Here is a 21,392-nt window from a genome sequence, read left to right as displayed (position 1 = left end):
CATCATTATTTGTAAGAATTAATAGAAGATATGCCTTTAAAATCTTTGCCATACCGTTATTCTCCAAATGAGACTTCCTTCTCGACTTCTGAATGATCATATCTTCTCTTTAACTATTTTTTTATTTTCAGTGTGCCTAGAAAACCCTTGCTCTTTAGAATATGTTTTTCATGTTCCCTCTTTTGTCCCTGTAATCTCCCTGTTCCCCTTTCTGCTGCATCCTGGTGATTTTCTTTAGTATTGTTAGCTCTAGCTTATCCCTTAGGGCAGAATCTTCTGGTTGGCATGCAGGGGTGGGCCCTGCATGCCAACGTGTAAACTGACACGCGGTGATGTCAGGCATGCGTCCCAATGTCACCGTGCATCATTCTGAAGTTCCATTCGGCGAGCGTGCACCAAAATCAGGTGCATGCCCACCGAACTGTCAAAGGCCTTTTAAGGTCTTTAATAACCTCATTAAGGCAAGTGTCAGGGCTGCCCGTCCAACCTTAAGGTCTGGATGAGGTTTCATGAAGGGTTTATAACTTAATTAAAAAATTTTATTAAAATTCATAAACATGTCCCAGCTCATGTGACACTGTCACATGAGGGGACATGTCTGAATATTTTTTTTTTATTTTTAACATCTTTTGCACTTAATCTCCCTGAGGAACGGAACTGCCTCAGGGACTTTTCTGCGCTCTTTCGCACCCATGCACGAAAGAGCACAGGCCACGATTCTCCCTCCTCCCCCAACCTGCACAGGTAGTGCTCAGCGGTTCCAGGTGTGCATCACACTGGGCGGGCCTTAATTGGCCCACCCATGTAAAATGGTGGTGCCCAGCTGATCACGAGTGGCAATCAGCTCCGCACCTGCCTGCACCCGCTCCCAACCAGCCTGCCTGATGGGGAGTAACTTCTCCCCTTAATGTTTTAGTTTTATTCTAACACCTTAATTTATCCACAGAATTCTCCATACTTTGTGCACCCAATTGTTTTCTTAAAATAATTTATTCTACCTGATCTCCCACTAATATGGTCAGCAAGTAAACTATGAGAGCTGAATACATATACAGCTGAGGAGAAAATCATTAGCCAACATCATTCGAAGAACATAAAGAAGAAATGACTATATACCGTATTTAATGGGACAGCTAAAATACCGAATGCCACAAATACTTCCATCATTCTTCCCCTCTGGTTCATCCAGCTCAATCCCTGCCCACTGGCCACTGGCAAATTCGGTGGTGCCACAAAATCGTAGCGTTCCAACCTAAGAGAAGTACAAAAAGCATGAAGAAGACTGAAATGCATGAATGGCATAAAAATAGTTACTATTTTGTTTTCATCATTATAATATAAATTTTCTACAAATTCCAAAAAAATGACAAAGTTGCATTTTTATTTCCAATTTTCAGGTTATATCATGTCTCCAGAAAAATACAAAACATTTCTTATTCAAATGGCAGATTATAAATACATTTATAACTTTTGTATGTGCATGTTTGTTTGTCTAATACGTGTTTTCCAATTACATTTTAGTACATACAATGTTGCATCATTCTTGAACCTGACTGGCTATAACTGTTCATTCATAAAAATAGGATATGTCAATGCTGAACAAAAGGGAACATGGTAATCAGAAGCAGCCAATAAAAGTACATCATGAAAACCTGCTAAGGATATCTGGAAATAATCAATCACAATGAACAGTCCGCATAAACCATCAACAAAAGAGCAAAGCCATTAAATTGCTTTACATAATTTTCCTTTAAATCTTTTCAACCACAATCTTAGACTTTTAATAAACTGAGAAATCTAACACTGGAAAAAAGTTTTGAAACATAATAAACTGCTAAAAGCTACAACCATGCATAGGGAATGACTGTAAAATCACCTGTACAATAGCATTTTCTGTGTCTTAAAACTGTCTTATAGTTTTATATCGTCAGATTTTTACATATAAAAGAATTGGCAATGATTTACATTGAAGTGAGTTTCAACTGTTTAAAATTCTCATCATAGCCATATGTTGCAGTTGTATTCCAATGAGACAGGCATGCTTATACAACAACTGATGACAATAGTCCATTTGTTACTTTGTTCTCAGGCTTTCTGCAAACATTTACACCTATTGTCATTTGGATTGCATGTATGCCAAAAATCCACTCTTGTTGAGGTAGGAGAGGTAGCTGATTCTATTAGAAGACCTGCAGGTCGTCACTAAATGGAGAACAGATTGGAAGGTCAGCCATCCAATTCTTGTGGTCAGAAGTAAGCAAAATGAGAGTATCACTTTGTAGTACAGAACTTGAATATTACTGAAAAGAGAGACACATTGCTGAAGCTTTCTGTCTTGCACTCATCAGGACAAATGCAAGAATGCCAAATTTAAAACAATCACAACAGCTTATAAGACCATAAGACGTAGGAGCAGAAGTAGGATAAAATAAATAAATAAAAGGAGAAAAGGATGCTGATTGGTTAGAAAATCAACTCTGATTGGCTTAGGCCATGAAGAAAACAACGGGGAAACTATAGGCTTGCCAAGCTCTCAGAGAGAGGTAAAACTAATCTGTAGTGACACAGGCACCTATATTAATAGGGAGGTTGCAGAGGATCGCAGTAGTGTGGGAAAACCTGGAAAGACTGGAGCCTGCCCAGCTAAAGGAATGGGTCGCATTTAAATTATCTGCTGGAGCTCCTGTCCATCAGATGGCCAAATTGACAGCACGGTCAGGGGCCAGGAGCAGAAATTTGTGGCATGAGGCCACAGCCGAGGATGCATGGAAATAGATCCTGGGAGTTACTGGAGGTTCTGGCCACAATCAGGGTATTCTTGGCACCATCAAGGGTTCTGGTTACAATCGATAGAGGAGGGTTTTGGTGTGATCAGTGAGGAGGAGAGGGTAGCCTAGTGAGGGGAAACTCAGGGGTTTCTTTGTGAAGCCCAGAACAGCCTCCTGTCCCTTCAGGAAATCTGAAAATTAAATGTAAAACTTAATTTTAGGCCTTCTTGTGGCCCAAGATCCAGTTCTCGATAATGTTTATCAGGCGGGGGACCAACAGTGGCCCCGTCACCACCACCATTCTCTCTACATCCGGCTCAGGCATCAGCTTGAAATTGCAGAGTGGGTCCTGATGACATCATCGGACTTGATTGGTATATTTAAAGTACATATATTTAGAGGACTCGAAACGTCAACTCTTTTCTTCTCCACCGATGCTGTCAGACCTGCTGAGTTTTTCCAGGTAATTCTGTTTTTGTATTTAAAGTACAACCTTGTTTCCTTCTTGTGGTTGTCTTGCTCACCTGCTGAAAGGAGCATGTTAGCATCAGGACACAGTGGGGAGGATGTGGAATTGGAAGGGTTAATATCACCACCACCACCCCACCCCTTCACAATGTTCAGCTTTTGCCAGGTGGGGGCAGTTAAAACATGGGCCATTATTTCAGTGTATAACTGGTAAATCTATGGAATAGGTTCCTTAGGAAGATATTGGCAACAGATAGTATTGATTCATTCAAATGCAAATTAGATATATTTCTTCAGAAAATAATATTTTGGGATATAATATATGAGTAAATTGAAGCATGGCATATAATAAGTACAAAACCAAAATACTGTGGATGCTGGAAATCGGAAATACAAACGGAAAATGCTGGAAAAACTCAGCAGGTTTGGCAACATCTGTGGAGAGAGAGAGTTAACATTTCGAGTCCGTATGACTCTTCTTCAGAGCTGAAAAAGTCATACGGACTCGAAACATTTAGTCATTACCATGATAGTAGAGGCAGAACTAGATGAATCTTAGTCTAGCATTCACTATGTTCCTACAGAAAAAAAGACATGCTCAAAGTTAGCCAGTCAAGATGACATGAGAGGTAAGAAAGGCATAGGCAATTTATCACAAATGCCAATGAAGCCTGATTAAGCCTTGGCCAGAATAAGTGCTAAACACACCTAGTAATATATGTCAGCACACTACTTCACAGCAAGCCATTATAGTTCATTATTTTTATTATTCACAAGCATGGGTTTTGGAGGAAGTATGTTTTGATTATAATTATTACACTATTTGCTTACATCTTCTTTGTAAAATAAAGCACCATTGAAAAATTGGAGAAATGTACATAAGGAAACATGTGAAAGACACAATAACCAGCTCACATCACAAGAAAATTCAATTGTTATGTCCTGGGTTGTGCAACCTGACTATGTACAGTGCATTTCATTTCCCAGGATGCATTAGTATTGTTTAGTCAGTTTTAGTATGATATATTTTTTACTTTCAAATTGTGTCTTCTTTCAATTTTTTTTGGAAAAACAAGTGAAAAATTGTCAAGTGATTTGAGGTAAAGTTTATATTGACTGTATTTTAAGAAGAAAGAGGCTACATGTCTGAAAGAGGGTGAGAAAATTCATTGCTGTTTTGTGTTCTATGGAAGAGAAACTGGTGTCAGAGAAAGTTAGAAGTGGAGAGAGTAGGAGAGTGAAATTGGACCTCATTGTCCCTGTTTTATAGATGTAAACAGATGCAATGAGGGCCAATTTTGGGGACCAAAATCCTGTGTTCAAAGGAAGTCTTGAAAGATATTTGAGCTCATACTGGGTCAGGCACTTTTTCAGAGGTGCCCGGCACCTGCCTTAAACAGGCATTTGGCATGTTCATATGTAAACCAGGAATCTCAACATGTGTTTTAAGGACCCCTGACAGAAATTTCTTTAGGATGCACTTAGCAGGAACCGTGCCAGCTTGCTCACAGTTCTTCAGTAGACTCTGCAGCTACCAGCAAAACCTTAGATTTTTTCAAAAGTAATTCTCTAGAATGAGGAGTATTGTGATTGCCTCCCACCTCCCCTCACCCCCACAACAGCCCCCAACATCCTTGCCAATACCACCCTTTGCTGCTTCAACCCTATATCCAGGATTTACCTTCAAGCTGCTGTCATTGAAGAAAGCAGTTGAAATTCAAAAAATTGAAATAGCCAAACTTCCAGTGGAAGTGTAATAGGCAGCTCATCAAAATTATTGAAGTGAGGCCCAGGGCCCAATTTCAGGCCTGCTTTGACCCTCCAGTTTGGGCTCACAATTCCTGCATAACATCCAATTCTAGGCTCAAAAATAAATTTTTGGCCCAGAAACTTAGCCAGAGTTTAAGTTGAATTTTGAAAGCAAATCGTGCCTTTTGGAGGAAAGTAAGATAGGAATGGATGGTAGATGAGGAAAGAGAGGAAGAAAACAGATTGGAGTGAAGAAGGTTCTGATATCTTGTCATGTACAATTTGAAACTTAAATGTAAATTTGCCAGAAATGGGTTGATCATTAAGGGTGAGCTGAATGACAGCAGAGCAGGGTGCTGGAGAGGTTTGGTTAAAGGGGAGGAGGTAAGGATAGTGAGAAAGGTGGGTCGTAGGAAGATAACAGGGTAATGAGAAGGTGATAGGTTAGAAGATGCAATGGGAAAGGATGAGAGAGGGAAAGTACAAGTAAATAAGAGAAGGAGTAGGAAGGAAGACCTATAGCCACATCCTCCTGCAACTCTCAACCCAAATGTAGCTTGTAACTGTTGATGGCTCATTTGGTTTCATTTCAGTGGGGAGGTAGAACTTCACTGCCTTGTTAAAATGCGGCAGAACAGATGGTAAACAAAAGGAGCATTGTGTAAACAAAGATATCTGATAATATTTAGCATTTAAGTGTAAAGATTAAGTCCAGAATTTTTGTTTTGTTCAACATTTTGCATGAATGTGTGAGAATCGTCCTAAGGATAGAGAAGCATTTTGGATAGTTCAACAAGTTTACAGAGTAAGTAATTGAAGCACATGGGCCAAAAAAGTTCCAGATTTGATCTCATCCATGTCAAGTAAACTGTTCCCATCAAAGTACAATTGGTCTCAGTGTCCCTGGGCTGAGGTTGGGGTTGAGAGAAGAGTAATCAACCATAGTTCCTACATCTAATCACTATGTAAATACTTCTATTAGAAATACAAGTGTGGAGGTTGGATGAAGACAAGTCTGAGCTTTCCTTTCCCCAGTCAAATACTGCTGTCAAAGCTTCCCCATGGATAGTGGCCAGCAAGAAACTGGACACTGACTGGCACCTGAAGAATTGTAGGCCTGCAAAGCATCATTAGCTATGGGATAGAAAGAGAAGAAAATGGAAAAAATTGGAAAGAAAGAAAAATAATGTAAAGTTATAAGTATGTGAATATTCTACTGAAAGAAAATTGCTGTTCTATCTACCACAATTGCTCTTAATTCAGTAATCTTACTAAAAGCGATGATAAGGAAAGGAAGTATGGGATGTAGTACCATTGCTCTGGAGTAATTGATCCTAGTTGGGGTTTAAACACATTATTCAGCTTAGCTCTTCTATGCAGCTGTTCCAAAATCTATTTGACATGAGAATTTTCAACATCAACACTATGTGCAAATACCCTTGGTACTGCCATTCTTATTGCAGCAATTGAGCTAGATTTGAGAATATTGCAATGAGCTTTTCACAACTGGGACCAGAAACCAGATTTGCCAAACTAATCATGGACTTGAAGCCAGATCCCAGTGATAAAATATTCTGTGTTCTAACCCACTGGCACTTGCCATTTTGACATCTATTCAGTGAATCATATTGCACACAAAAATATAAGCAAAATCAAAAACACTGCAGTCAACTTACCACATCTGCTTAATGCCATCAGAATCCTAACAACATTGATACCGAATCATTTTTATTTAACAGACCAACTAAATGTTTAATAAATTCACACTTCCGCATCATTAGTAACAATCACTGAACTAATTTAACTAGTTTGTTATGTAATTAATATTCTCTTCTTCTAAGTTATTATAAATATTTTATGAAATGTAGAATCTCTGTGTATTAAACACAAGTTTTAATAGAATATAAGTGCTCTATCTCTTGTGTATTGTGTAATAGTGCAGCAGCCTCATGACTTACTATTTCTCAGTTTATAGCTGTTCTAAATGATTCAGGCACAACAACATAAAGCAGCAGAATTCAAGGAAATAAGAGCAAAATACTGAAGATGATGGAAATATGAAATAAAATCAGTTCTAAAGAAGTCATACTAGACAGAAAATGTTAACTTTGTTTCTCTCTCCACAGATGCTGCCAGACCTGCTAAGGTTTTCCAGCAGAATTCAGGAACTGTTTTTTGAAGGTCTTCTCATCTATATTGAAGCCATTAACCAAAATCAATGAATGGTATAAATTACACAGATTTTACTCAAATACTGAGATTGATTTTAATGGCAGGAAAGATCAGCGCAGGGGGAGACAATGCAATTGACACACCCAGGTATCAGAATCAAAGCGAAGTTCCAGACGATTTTACTTGTCGTCATTTAATTGTCATTAAAATAAGTTTGACAGGCTAGTCACCCAATTAAAGGATGAATGCATCTTTTAAAGGGAGGTTGCAGTCAATTAATTGAATTTTAATACTGCATTCAGTTTGATTTATCACTGAGCAACGAAAGAAGGGTAAGGTTTTCTTCAGATTTTCAGTGGCTCTCTGGAGGTGGTGCTGGCAGCAAATAGGAATTCTCCCACGAAGTGGCAAGAGGATGTCCAAAAGCCTGAACAAGATAGCCTAATTGGAAGTCACAGAAGACATTTAGTCAAAGCATGACCCCAAGGACTAGGATCTACTGTTGTAAGAGATTCAGTTACATTGCTAGATGAAGAAAGGTGAGTATATTTCCTCCTACCTCTATATCTTGTCATGCACCAGCTCACAGTCTGTCTTCTCCCATCTGCATCATTCATGCCAATCACCACCACTGTATCACATTCCACCCACAAATCACAATGGCACACCACACCACTACACTCACTCCTAAAACACTCATTTTTCGCTTACTCCCTTAATTGCTTCCAGGATTGGCATGCTAAACCAACCTGTTCTGAATAACTAAACATGCAGCTCCTCAGTTCAGACTCAAGCTAATCACCTCCCATTTAAGACATCCCCATTCTCCCAGCATCTTGTTTCTTTCTCTACACTTACGCGTTACATGGTATTAGCACCACATATCCCCACTTGACCCATCAGTAGCCACTTATAGCTTTCTCCTCCCCCTCTACAGGAAAAGAGAGCGCACAATGCATTGGAGAGAACAAAAACTGGTGGCCCTATTCCAGACGAAGGATCAAACACTGAAAATAAGTGGGGCTTTGAGAGCACTGAACATTTGAAAAGGTGAGGTTAGTGGCTCTGCAAAGCACAGCAAATGTTTATTGTATGTCTTCAAGTAGCACAAATAATTGAATCTTCAGACAACTTGAAGTACTCAACTAGTATTTTTTTTAATTGTCATCCTAAATCTTGTCCTTTTCTTCTTTCTTCTGGGTGCCTTCTCAGCAACAAGAACTTCCTGAAGACACCTCAGGGGAGATCAGTTCTCCTGGGGACTAACAATCACATGCTACATCAATGCAACAGTACAAAGATGAGCAGACCTCAGGGGATAGGTAGCTAGTTAGAGGGGCTTGTACCTGGTGAAGCAAATAGCATAAATAAGCAATAGCAGGTATTGGTGACAGAGACAACCCAGGCTTTATCAATGTCAGCATATTCTTCTAGCTCTACTGATTGGGTGAGATGGGCCCACACAAGTGAATTGGAAGGTTTTGAACCCATTCTGGCATCCTCCCATCTATGAAAGACGATGGACGTGCAGCAAATAAATCCATTTCGTATGGTGCACCTTTGCTAATGGTTGAAGTGGCTAATCCTTGAGAGGCAGGTTTTGCCACAAGTGCTGCACATGAACCTACCAAATGTCATTGGGGGTTGTTGTTTTTGGCATTCGTGTCTGTTGCCAAGCCACTGGTCAGCATGCTAGTGCACTCCAGCCTATAGGAAGTGTTGCCATTTTCCTCTATCATGAGCTAGCGACACCCAGGTGCAATAATCATTTTCTAGGGTCTTCATGTCACGCTTACATGCATGCTTGAAGTGGAGTTTTGGGCATCCTACTGGTTGTCTGGCTCCAGCTACCTCACAATATGGAAAGTCCTTGTACATGTGCCTGTCTACCAATCTGCAGGTGTGTCCAAGCCGTCTAATAAGTGCTAACAAACTTGGGAACTCTTCCTTTGAGAGGACTGCCGCATTTGTGATTTTGTCCTTCCAGGATATACCCATAATGCATACTTGGGTTAGGATCATCTGCTCCAGTTTGTGGTGGGTGTCATAGCGGGCAGGAACAAAAAATATTGGTTTCACGTCATCATAAAACCAGTTTGTGATCGTCCTCCCCACCTATCAAAGGTGGGCTGCATTTCCCACCACCCACGTCAGGAACCTAATTTCAATACATTAGCATCTCATTATAAGCCCTGCTCGCTGGAATCATCCCCCTACGCTGGATTATCCAAGCACTTCACACCAACGTGTACATAAGCAACGTACACTTGGCAAGCTGCAGTCGCTTGGGACTTCGAGGTTTGTTTGCCTACCTTGCTTCAGACAGCACTTGCAATCATCAGTGCCAGGCTTCGCAGGGAGTACCACATCACTTTTAGGGGGACTCACAGGCAGGTCTCTTCCTACCAGACCAACAGTAAGGCAGGGGTGGCTTTTCAATGGCTGCAGGGCTAGGGCTTGCTTGGGGAAGGGAGAGAAGTGGCCTCAGGCAAGGGAAAAGGCTGCAGGGCGAGGGCTGTGCTAGGGAAGGAGGGTATCCCAGGGTGTGTATAGAGGCACATGTTGATCTGTATAAGTGGCCTCAAGATGGTGGAGGGCTGAGGAGGCAGTCTCTAGAGGAGATTAGGCCAGATGGAGATGTGAGGGTATATGTTTGAGAGTGAGTCATGATATCCCTTGAGCTGGCAGTGAGTGAGATGCCAGTGAATGTATGATGGCCTTGCGAGTGTGTGAGTTTAGAGTGATGAGATAGTTGACTTACCCTGGCAGCATGGATGAGATCATTCATCCTCTTTCTGCACTGGATGGCCAACCTCTTCTGACCACCACTGCCACCGCCTCCCAAGCCAGAGTGGTGAGATTGTTGGACCTCCTGTGGCCAAAACAGAGGTGGTGGACATCACAGCGGGCCTCCAAAGGTATTCCAGTGACAGGTAATTGAACTCTTCTTGGTTTTCAGGGCCATATCTTCATTACAGCAGTCCTGGGCTGCAAGCATTGGGAAATGTGTGTGGCTGCAGTTTAGATACAGCACCCAGAGTAAGGAAATGGTAAGGTAACGGCGTGGCAGGTGATTCACAAGCCGCCCACCGCGAGATGGGGTGTTTCCTGTGGCTGCATAATTAATGAGGCAGGAAGCGGACAATTTGGCGCAAAACCCCACCATTACAGCCGGTGGGTAAATCGTCATTTTTTTACACCCGCTACTGCATCTAGCGCAATTCTGGAATAATTCCACCCTTGTACCACCATGTTTGAAAGTATGGACAAGTCTACTTCCTCTATGTGTGCAGTTCTCTTGCATGGCATATCCACTCTGCAATCTACCCTAAAGTGTGTGCTCATCTTAAGGGACATTACAGCTGGGCCGTCCCTGCAGGTGTCTATGACCTCAGCGTTTACAACTTTGACAGAAGCTCAGGTGGCTCCAAATAGACTTTTGGTTCCAAAATCTCTTCCAGCCTGGATAAACTACTGCACTAGATGGATTCACTAACAGACCATATCATCAGGGTTTACAAGGGGTTACGCACTCCAGTCTGTAGGTATGTCCTCACTAGATCAAATTCCCAAAGGTCACCAGCCACTAGTATCTCAAGATCCCAATATGATTCACTACAGCTTGCTGCCAGCTCTGCTGAAACCACTATGCCTTCACTTTGTAAAAGTAACAGAATGAGTAAAGCTTTTTTTTAAAATGCACAGTGGGTTGACACTTGGGAGTTCAATGATTTTATACAAAAGATTGTATTCCCCCGCACATTAAAATCTTCATCAATTTTGACATGTTGGTTTGCTGAATGTTTGTAAAGTTGTACAGCAGCTTATGAGTCTATCTTGTCAGTAAGTCATTGATGTGGAAGTTGGGTAAATGGATTCTAATATCTCATTTTAGTGAAGGACCGAGCTGTTGCCTGGAACCATTGAGGAATTAATGCATCCCTTCTGTGTGTAACCAGAAGTGATTGTGCTGGCCTTTCTTTCTCATTTTCACCCACCTATTCTTCATTAGCGGATGAGTGTTCTTTCCCATCTGCCTCCTGTAGCCTCAATTCTACCTGAATGGTAACGTTGATCAGGATGCAAAAATCCATTATTATGCATGAGACCCTGGTTGAAACATATTGACAGAGCTGCCTAAACCATCAAGGCAACTGCAGCATTACCACAGGTGTCTGACGGTGATATTGATGATAATACTTGTGCTTGCTGTTATGCCTGACCTGCTTAGGTGCGGGGTGAGTGCGTAAGAGTGCCCTGAGCCATGGACTGAAAGGGGTAGCCCTGGTCTGCAAGATGCCTGCTAGAACATCTTTGCTAGTTTTTAAAGTGAGGGGGGATGAGGGGGGGTTATTTGACTGACACAAGTGCACTGGCAGCTACCTGAGAACTGGACACAAAAGGGCATGGTGTATTTACAAGTTCCACAGAGATGGAGTGGGCAATTAATGCCAACTTAAGAGTCTCATCCTGCTGCCACTAGTATTAAGCCAACAGCGGCGAGCCTGTTGCCACTGGGGGACAAGCAAACCTGTGCAGGCCGCATGTGGTCTCCCAAGTGGGGAGAGGGGGAGGGGCGGCAGCATCATTCAAAAGCCTGATCAAGGGACCCCGCATGGTATAATGGGGGGCACACTGAAACATATGCCCTTGCTCCCTGGTAACGCTGGTGGGCAAGAGTTGCTAGCCTTAGTGCCAGGGTTTTGCCCCCAGGATCCTTGATCCAGGCAAAGGCCCGCCGATGGCCACGTAAGTACCTCAGAGGCACTTAATACCAGCAGGCCTTCCCAAAGGAGGCAATGCGTATCTCTTGCCGGCTCGCCAGCCAGCAGGCAAGATCCCTGAAGCCTCCATGAAATCACCTCTGTTAATTCTATTTCTCTCTCCACAGATGCTGTCTGACCTGCTGAGCACTTCCAGCATTTTCTGTTTGTCTTTCAGATTTCCAGCATCCACAGTATTCTGCTTTTGATCTTTTTTAAAAATTCTCATCCTTGGTTTCAAATCCCTCTGTGACTTTGTCCCTCCTTATCTCTGTAAACTCCTCTGGCCTTAAAACTTTTCAAGATATCTGTGCCCCTGCAATTCTGGCCTCTTGCATATCCACTATTTTTAACACTCCACCATTGGCATCCATGTTTTCAGCTGCTTAGGCTCTGGAATTTGTTCCCTAAACTTCTCCTCTTCTCTCTTCTCAATTAAGATGCTCCTTAAAATCTACGGGTGGAGTTTTTGGAGATTAAGTGCAAAGGCTGGCAGGAAAGTTGGTCTGATTCCCGCTGGGTGACAGGGTGGATTTTCGCACCCAATTTTTCACTTCCCATCTCATTAATTATGCATCAACGAGGACCTTGTCAAATCTCATGGCGGGGCGGGCAGTGATTCATCCGCCCTGCTGTTACCTCATGCGGTCAAAGGTTCTTCCGCCATATTTAAATGGCACCAGGGCACAACCAACGGATCAGATCTAAGTTCTGCAGTCCTGCCACATTCAGTCGTGAATGGTGATGGACAATTAAATAACTCACTGAAGGAGGAGGCTCCACAAATATCCCCATCCTCAATGATGGAGCAGCCCAGCACTTTAGTGTAAAAGATAAGGCTGAAGCATTTGATACAATCTTCAGCCAGAAGTGCCGAGTGGATGATCCATCTCGGCCTCTTCTGGAAGTCCCCAGCATCACAGATGCCAGTCTCCAGCCAATGCGATTCACTCTACATGATATCAAGAAACGGCTGAAGGCACTGGATACTGCAAAGGCTATGGGCCCTGACAATAATCCAGCAATGTTACTGAAGACTTGTGCTCCAGAGCTTGCCATGGTCCTAGCCAAACTGTTCCAGTACAGCTGCAACACTGGTAGCTACCCAACCACGTGGAAAATTGCCCAGCCACGTCCTGTACACAAAAAGTAGGACAAAACCAGCCCAGCCAATTACCGCCCCATCAGTTTACTCTCCATCATCAGTAAAGTAATAGAAGGGGTCATCAACAGTGCCATCAAGCGGCATGTCCTTAGCAATAACCTGCTCACTGATGCCCAGTTTGGGTTCCGCCAGGACCACTCAGCTCCTGACCTCATTACAGCCTTGATTCAAACATGGGCAAAAGAGATGAACTCCTGAGGTGAGGTGAGAGTGACTGCCCTTGACATCAAGATAACATTTGACAGAGTGTGGCATCAAGGAGCCCTAGCAAAACTGGAGTCAATGGGAATCAGGGCGAAAACTCTCCACTGGTTGGAATCATACTTCTCACAAAGGAAGATGGTTGTGGTTGTTGGAGGTCAGTCATCTCCGCTCCAGGACATCAATGCAGGAGTTCCTCAGAACAGTGTCCTCAGCCCAAGCAATTTCAGCTGCTTCATCAATGGCCTTCCTTCCATCATCAGGTCATAAGTGAGGATGTTTGCTGACAATTGCATAATGTTCAGCACCATTCATGACTCCTCAGAAACTGAAGCAGTCCATGCCCAAATGCAGCAAGCCCTGGACAATATCCAGCCTTGGGCTGACAAGTGGCAAGTAACATTCACGCCATACAAGTGTCAGGCAATGACCATCTCCAACAAGAGCAAATCCAACCATCACCCCTTGATGTTCAATGGCATTACCATAACTGAATCCCCCAATATCAATATCCTGGGGGTTACCATTGACCAGAAACTAAACTGGACTAGCCATATAAATACTGTGGCTACAAGAGCAAGTCAGAGGCTAGGAATTGTGCGACGACTAACTCACCTTCTGATTCTCCAAAGCCTGTCCACCTTCTATGATGCACAAGTCAGGAGTATGATGGAATACTCCCCACTTGCCCGGATGAGTCAGCTCCCACAACACTCAAGAACCTTGACACTGCCCAGGACAAAGCAGCCCGCTTGATTGGCACCACATCCACAAACATTCACCCCTTCCATCACCGACGCACAGTAGCAGCAGTGTGTACCATCTACAAGATGCACTGCAGGAATTCACCAAGGCTCCTTTGACAGCACCTTCCAAACTCACAACCACCACCATCTAGAAGGACAAGGGCAGTAGATAGATGGGAACACTACCACCTAGAAGTTCCATTCCAAGGCACTCACTATCCTGACTTGGAAATATATTGCCTTCCTTCACTATCGCTATGTCAAAATCCTGGAATTCCCTCCCTAACAGCACTGTGGATGTATCTACACCACATGGACTGCAGCGAATCAAGAAGGCAGCTCACCACCACCTTCTCAAGGGCAATTAGGGATGGGCAATAAATGCTGGCACAGCCAACTAAGCCCACATCCCATGAATGAATTAAAAAATCACACATTCATTCACTGCAGGTCAGGGGTGTTGTTTCATTCTTGTTCTCAATGGTGCCCAAAAGAACCAAACCCTCCGCTCCATGGCTCATCAAGACCTCCCTGGAGATTCTCCTCCAGGCCATCCTGGAGATGTGGAAGTCCTTTTTCCAAGGGATGGTAGCAGGAGGTTCACTCACCTGACCACGCCAGCCTGGGGGGAGGTTGCCAGGGAGGTGAGCATCCATAGCACTCAAAAAAGGCTTGCCCTGCAGTGAACAATCCGATGTTCTCCACTAGGTTAAGTGAACCTTCTCCTCACTCCAACTCACACCCTCATAAGGGTATCAGGCAGTCTAAGGGTTAGAGTCCACAGGGATGTCACACACTACCAGCAGATGGTACATCAGCACTGGAATGTCTGCCAGCCACTTTAAGATCCCCATTAAAGTAAGATCCTGCACAAACGGCATCTTAATCCTTACTGGGGAGGGCTTAGCACACACAGCAGGCATGCATGCTTCTGAACTGCTCTTTCATCCATAGTGCTCACACCAATCCATATGTCTATATGCAGGACAAGCTCGCCTATAATCAGTGGGAGAGAGCGAAGACCGGAAGAGGGTGTACCAGGAGCTGAGGATACTCTCCTCCCATGAGGAGCAGGTGGCAAGCTGGCTGGCAAGGACAGAGATCTTTCATGCGTGGAAGATGAGATCAGACTCCCCCAACAAGCCTATGAGGCTCAATGCAGTATACATCAGCCACATGCGGACAATGACTGTGAAAGACCTATAGTGTAGGAGCCTGCCTAGTCAATCGCTAATTATCTCTTCTCTTTATTCCAGCCACAGCAAGGAAAGTTGGAGGAAGAACTCCAGCCAGCGCCTCAGCCCCAGCCCACCTCCGATGAGGATGCTGAGGAATCATCCTATGAAGGCCAATCACTGCATTCACCTGCATCCTCCACCAGCTCAGATACACACACTTCGGTGATTCCTAGTTCTAGAGTAGGCTTGGGTTCACAATCTGGTGATCACCCCACAGACACATGTTCACAACAGGCAGAATCAGTGACAGATGAGGTTTCTGACACTCGGAGGACTGCTGGAAACCAAGCCCCTTCAGAGTCCAAGTGCGATGATGAGCCTCTGGAATAGGCCTTGAGAGAAATGTTGGAGGTACAGAGGCAGGCAGAGTTGTCAGAGGCTGTCCCCAGACTGGAACAGGGGAAGGAGATGTCTGTCCACACTTTGTCTGATGTCGTGGCTCTGGCATCAGAGCATATTGACCTTTCCATGGGAAGGATGGTGGCTGCCTTGGAGATCCAAGTCCAGCAGTTCCTGCCGGATTTGCGCTTGGACCTGCAATTCATCACTCTAGCCATGGATGCATTCCAGCTGTAGCTAGGCAAGAGGGGGAAGGTGCACCTCAGCCTCCCTCCAGGTGCCCCTGCTCCTCAAGGAGGGGCCCTTGGGCACCCAAAGGGAGGAGCAGCACCAGCCAGACACCCAGGGGGCATCCACTCAGGAATCTCCAAGGGTGTCCTGTTGGCTCCAAATTTTCCCTGCCCTGTGACCCCATGAACTCCAGCAGGTCAGGCCGAGGAGGGTGTACCTGCCCCAGAGTAGGTGACCGTTAGTGAATCGTCCACTCTTGCTGAAAGTCAGTGGACTTTTGGCTGAGCCACTGAATCTCCCGCTGCGAGTCTCGCCTCAACTGGGTAGAAAATCCCAGCTCAGGTCTCAGATATTGAATGGCTAATCGATACGATGGAAGGACCCACATTCATTCAAGGGTACCAAATAACGCCCCCACTCCACCAATTAACTCCCAATTTGTCCCTCAGTTCCATTCAGTCTCACTCAATCTCAACACAGTGAATCACCTTTAGTTCCACATCAGTGACATGAACAAAAGCACTACCTATATGAACATGACGGGTGGCAATACACATGTAACCCTTGCATCTCAGGCAGATATTATGTGACCCCATGAGAATTGTTCATCAAGGTTAGTGATTATCCTGATGCTGTCACACTGAAGTCTGTAATTTGTGGATGTTATAATGTTGGAGTCTTTTTACCCAAGTGTACTTTGCAATGGCCTTTATTTTATGACTGTGAAGTTTTGGTAAAAGTATTATTCATCATTGAGCACCACAACTTTTCATGCCTCCCTGATACTTTTAAGGCTGAACGTTATTCCTTTTTTAGTTCACACTCTCCCCATGCTTGATGCTGAGCGATGAAAGTTGGTTCCACTTGGTGACATTTGAAATACCTAGACGGGAATGAGTGTATGATGTCAGAAGTGTGTGCTCATCCTGATGAAGCCGTCCAATTATCTGTGAGGATGTTTGCTCCTGAATGGCTGCCTGGAATCTCTCTGTGAGGTCTTGGAATGCCATTCAATAAGACAATCATTGCATGACTGTGCAGTCAGTCATTTTGGGTTTATAGAAAGGATTGGCCTTTGTGAGGTGGATAATGTGAAGGAGTGTAATGGTATGAAAGCGATGCTCTGGCACATCTCTCGAGTGCTCATCAGTATTTATGAAGGGAATAAATTATTATTAACCATTGTGTCAAAACTGACTGGGCCAAGTCGCTGCCAAATGCTAGGGCAACGCAGGACATAGACTTGGCAGGCTTCCGGCAAATGAAGGGTAATGAGTGTTTGTCAATAATCATATGATGGTCCTGCTGAATCACTCTGTGAGGACAATGCTAACATAACTCACAGCTTTACATCCATGCTGACAAGTAACAGATCGCTACATCCTGATGTCCAAAGGGCTCTTGGGGCCCACTGTCAAGATGCAGCCTCTGCATTAATCATGCATGAGAGCTGGCATTTGGAAAGATGCTGTTGGGATGTAGCTCCATCTTGAGACAATTATGTGCTAACCGTTGACAAATATTTTTCCTCTTGGAGCCACCTTACTAAGCTGCTGTCACATTGGCAACAGTACATCTATGTGTACAATAACATTTTAGCCTCTTGAAGGACGTCATGGCCACTGACTTGTTGAAAGGACTGCACAATGAATAGATGCTTAAGGATGTGAACTAGTGGAGTGCTTATCCTATTCCACAGCAGCCACATGGTTCCTAGGCTACTGCACCTTCCAAGGATGATCCCATCATTAAGGTTGAAAGTGAATTATGCATCCTCTGTGATCATTGTGAGATTGGTGATCTTTTGTGATATGTTGAAGATGACAATGAAGATGTTATTGTCTCCCCTATATTGAAGCGTGAAGAGAACTGTGCTCATAACAACTTGTCTTCACCTTATTCCTTCTGGAATCTTATAGCTATGAGGTTGTTGTGGGCACATCTTCCACGTTGTGCCCATGCAATGGCATCCTCACGTGGCTCATCTGAATCCTCACCCTCTTCAGATTCATCTCCTTCAACATTCTCTTCGTCTGAGGAGACGTATAGCTCCTCCACATCTCCTTGCGGGAAAACATCCCCCCTTTGCCGCGCTAGGTTGTGCAGGGCACAGCAAACAATGATGATGTAGGACACCCTCTGTAGTGAGTATTGGAGAGCCTCGGCTGATCAGTCCAAATATCTGAAACGCACCCTTAAGAAGCCAATAGTCTGCTCTCTTAAGGATCTTGTGGCTGAATGTGCAGCATTGTATCTCTCCTCAGATGCACTCTGTGGACAATCAACAGGTGCCACTTGCCATGTCTTTATTGGGTACCCCTTATCACCATTGAGCCAACTAAGCACCGAGGTCCCTCATGTATCTCTGGCACCTGAGAGTCAAAATGTACAAGTCGTGTGAACGCCTTGGGTACCTAGCATAAACATGCTCGATCTGCTTTCTGTGATCACAAATTAACTTGACGTTTAGAGAGTGAAATCCTTTCTATTAATGAATCTCACAGGCTGCTGCCAGCAGCTCTCAAGGTCACGTGTGCAGTCGATAGTGCCCTGCACTTGCAGAAAGCCTGAGATTGCAACGAATCCCACAGCTCTGGCAGCCAGGCTTGCTTCATCCATGTGGAACTGCAAGTAATGTTGAGCTTTATTGCAAAGGGCATCAGTCAACTCCCTTATTCATTTGTGTATCGCCGATTGTAAAATTCTGCAAAGATCCCCAGTGGAGCCCTGGAAGGATCCACAGGCAAAAATGATCAGTGCAGTGGTAAACTTCACAGCAAACAGCATTGGATGCTCTCCAAGTCTGTGTAACATGAGTCCCTCATAGAGAACATAGAAAATTTGAGCTACCACATCCCTTGACAAACGAAGGTGTCAATAGCACCATCGTTTGCCTACCTCCATGTATAAGCTACATCTTCTGTAGATCCTTGGTCGTGCCAAACACTTTTGTGGATTTTGCCCCTCCTCATCAGTATCTGGATCTTCCTGGTCCCCTCTGCGTTTTATTCCTCAGGGTGATGGCCTTCTCTGAGCTGTGCCAATTGGCAACATTCTAATCCCCATCTTAACCTTCTCCCCATTCTAATCAAAGCTATCAGGAAGACAGTGTTGCCTGCAGCCTGAATTCTCAATTTCTCCTTGCTTCTGTGAATGGATACAAATGAGCAATTAATGTTAGCACTGTTGAATTGTCTTCCTCCAAGGCAGATACGCATTCTCCAGCCCTTGACTTTCTCTTATTCTGCACATCACATAGCAAGGCCACTCCTTGCAGGATGATATCATCCAGGAGGATGACAGGTGATTGACCTTTCCCCTTAGATGTGAAAGCGCATTCACGAGGAGGGTTTTCATTAGGGTCAGAAAACCCAAGTCCTACGTGCCACAGTCAGGCTTGTGTTGGTTGTCTTCCAGTGTCCTTTATGACAACTGTGGGTATCCAGTCCTTGCACTTATGTCCTGACTGCAAGCATGGTGGCTTGAGTGCCATGACCAATGCACTGAGAATATGGAACCTTGTAGGGCCCATGCTGCCTCTGCACAGCAGAGGTGACCATTGATTCTGGAGCCTACATCCATCCTGACATGCCTCTGTAAGGATCAGATGCCAATTAAAACCATATGCATCACACCACCTAAACTTAATGGATTCTCGTCTGAATGTACACCAGTATTAAAGGAGCCAACCTCATTCATTGTGCATTAGACCCTCAAGTCCGACACTCAGCTGAGCCATGTTCTCCATGGTTTGAGCAAGACAGTTATAGGGTACCCCTTCAATTGGCCAAGATTTGCTGTATTGAACTCCTCCCATATACCCGGAGACCCCTCCCCGACTGTTATTTTTCTAGCTTTGATTTTTGAACTGTGTCATTGCAAGGTGAACTTGAAAATGATGCTAACCTTCATGTGGGAGACCAGCTTCCAACCTCCCCCATCACCCACCAAGTTCCTTCCATCCTCCGCAATCCTCATCGCCTCCTAATTCCCCCTCTTCCTATCATTATCCAGCCTCTCTCATTACCTTTGAATCCATCATTATTGATATTGATATTTCTGTCTTCCTCCCTAAACCCTTTAATGTTGATGTCCCTATGCCTTTTGTTGACCGGACTCCTCCCCTTCTCGAGGTCACATGGACCCTGACTTTCCATGACACCCCACCGATGAGGACGTCCAATATCCCCCCACCACATGACTTTTCAGCTACTGACTTACAGGATGGAGATGCATCCCCTGACCATGACTGTGCCATCTGCCTCACAGTCACATGCCTCTAATCCCCAGCGCCAAATTCCTTAGTTGACTGACCACGCCCTGCACATCATGCTGTGCACAATTGTCACTGCCAGAGAGGCCATCCTCCTCCCAAGACCAGGACCAAGACATAGCCCGCGCAGCCCCAGGACAGTCTCTTCAACATGGCCCCAATACTGTGGCCTCAGCCCCAAGACAGTCCCTTCAAAATGCTCCAGACAGCGTGCCCTCAGCCTAAGGACAGTCTCTTCAACATACCCTGAATGCGTGGCTTCCACCCAAGGACAGTCTCTGACTCCTTCTTGGACAGTCGTATAACTTTTGCCCCAGGACAGTCTTTCACTACTCCACTCTGTTCCTTGAACCCCACCCCCAGTCCTTCCCCCTCTCTCCAGTGTTCCACCACCACCCACCACCCCCCCCCCACCCTCCAAGTCCTGCCTGTCTTCCCCTTGCCCTCTCGTCTTCCACCATCCCCCCCAGTCCTGCCTCCGTCTTCTGTCTCCCCGCTGGTATTGCCTCCCATACCCAGCCTTGACACAGCTTCTGATACAAGCACCCAAAATTTCACAGCAATGCTCTTAAAGATAGACAAAAGCAGTGTCCACGTACCTCGAAGCCGTTGATGAAGTGAAACTCGACAGGTGCATGTCGCTATATACAGCCGGGAAACAGACCGTTCTAATTATCTGCTGGCAGGCCACTTAATTTTGAGGGGGAACGTAATTCCAGCATGACAGCCTTTTAATGAGCATTTATGAGATGCAAATGAATGCAAATGTAGTTTCCAATCAGCAGGAAACTTAATCCGCCTTTAACCCACCATCAAAGTCGGGAGATCAAAATTCCAAACTAACTTCCTGCCAGCGGGAAACTGACATATTCCATCACGCTAAATTTAGTGCCCCCATTTGCCACAGTTCCCACCGCAGGCGGGAGCAGAAAATTATGCCCTGCCTCTTTGACATAGTTTTTTGGTCATCAATCTAAACATTTCCATACATAGCTCAGTGTCAAATTTACTTAATTATGTTCCTGTGAAGCGCCTTGTGACAATTTACTATGTTGAGGGCGTTATTATATGCAAACTGTTGTTGTTGTGGAGTATATCAACTTAGTGATAAAAAAAGCTTGTTTGAGCTTTTAGCAGCCAATGATCTAGCACAGGGAATTCTGATGCAGATTCAACAAGTAGATGAGGAAGAGGAGGAGACCAAAATTGCAGAAGTGATGATGCGGGTTTGGGAAGAGAAGCCACTGCTAAACATGCCCTGGCATATCAGACAGATATG

The 21,392-nt window shown here is 44.4% G+C and overlaps 1 protein-coding gene across 6 annotated transcripts in view; it reads right to left on the bottom strand.

Moving 5' to 3' along the window:
- Positions 1 to 21,392, bottom strand: part of LOC121289819 (CAP-Gly domain-containing linker protein 4-like) — a 362,767-nt gene that overhangs the window by 142,747 nt on the left and 198,628 nt on the right. For all 6 annotated transcript variants that reach the window (XM_041209695.1, XM_041209713.1, XM_041209721.1 and 3 more), the window contains one exon: positions 1,117 to 1,252. In XM_041209695.1, the coding sequence (XP_041065629.1) occupies positions 1,117 to 1,252 (136 nt within the window). The remainder of the gene's footprint in view (positions 1 to 1,116; positions 1,253 to 21,392) is intronic.

Source organism: Carcharodon carcharias, chromosome 2 (assembly GCF_017639515.1).
Source record: "Carcharodon carcharias isolate sCarCar2 chromosome 2, sCarCar2.pri, whole genome shotgun sequence".
Classification (NCBI taxonomy): Eukaryota; Metazoa; Chordata; class Chondrichthyes; order Lamniformes; family Lamnidae; genus Carcharodon; species Carcharodon carcharias.
The sequence above is the reverse complement of the archived record's forward strand: the minus strand, read 5'-3'. Positions and strand labels throughout refer to the sequence as shown.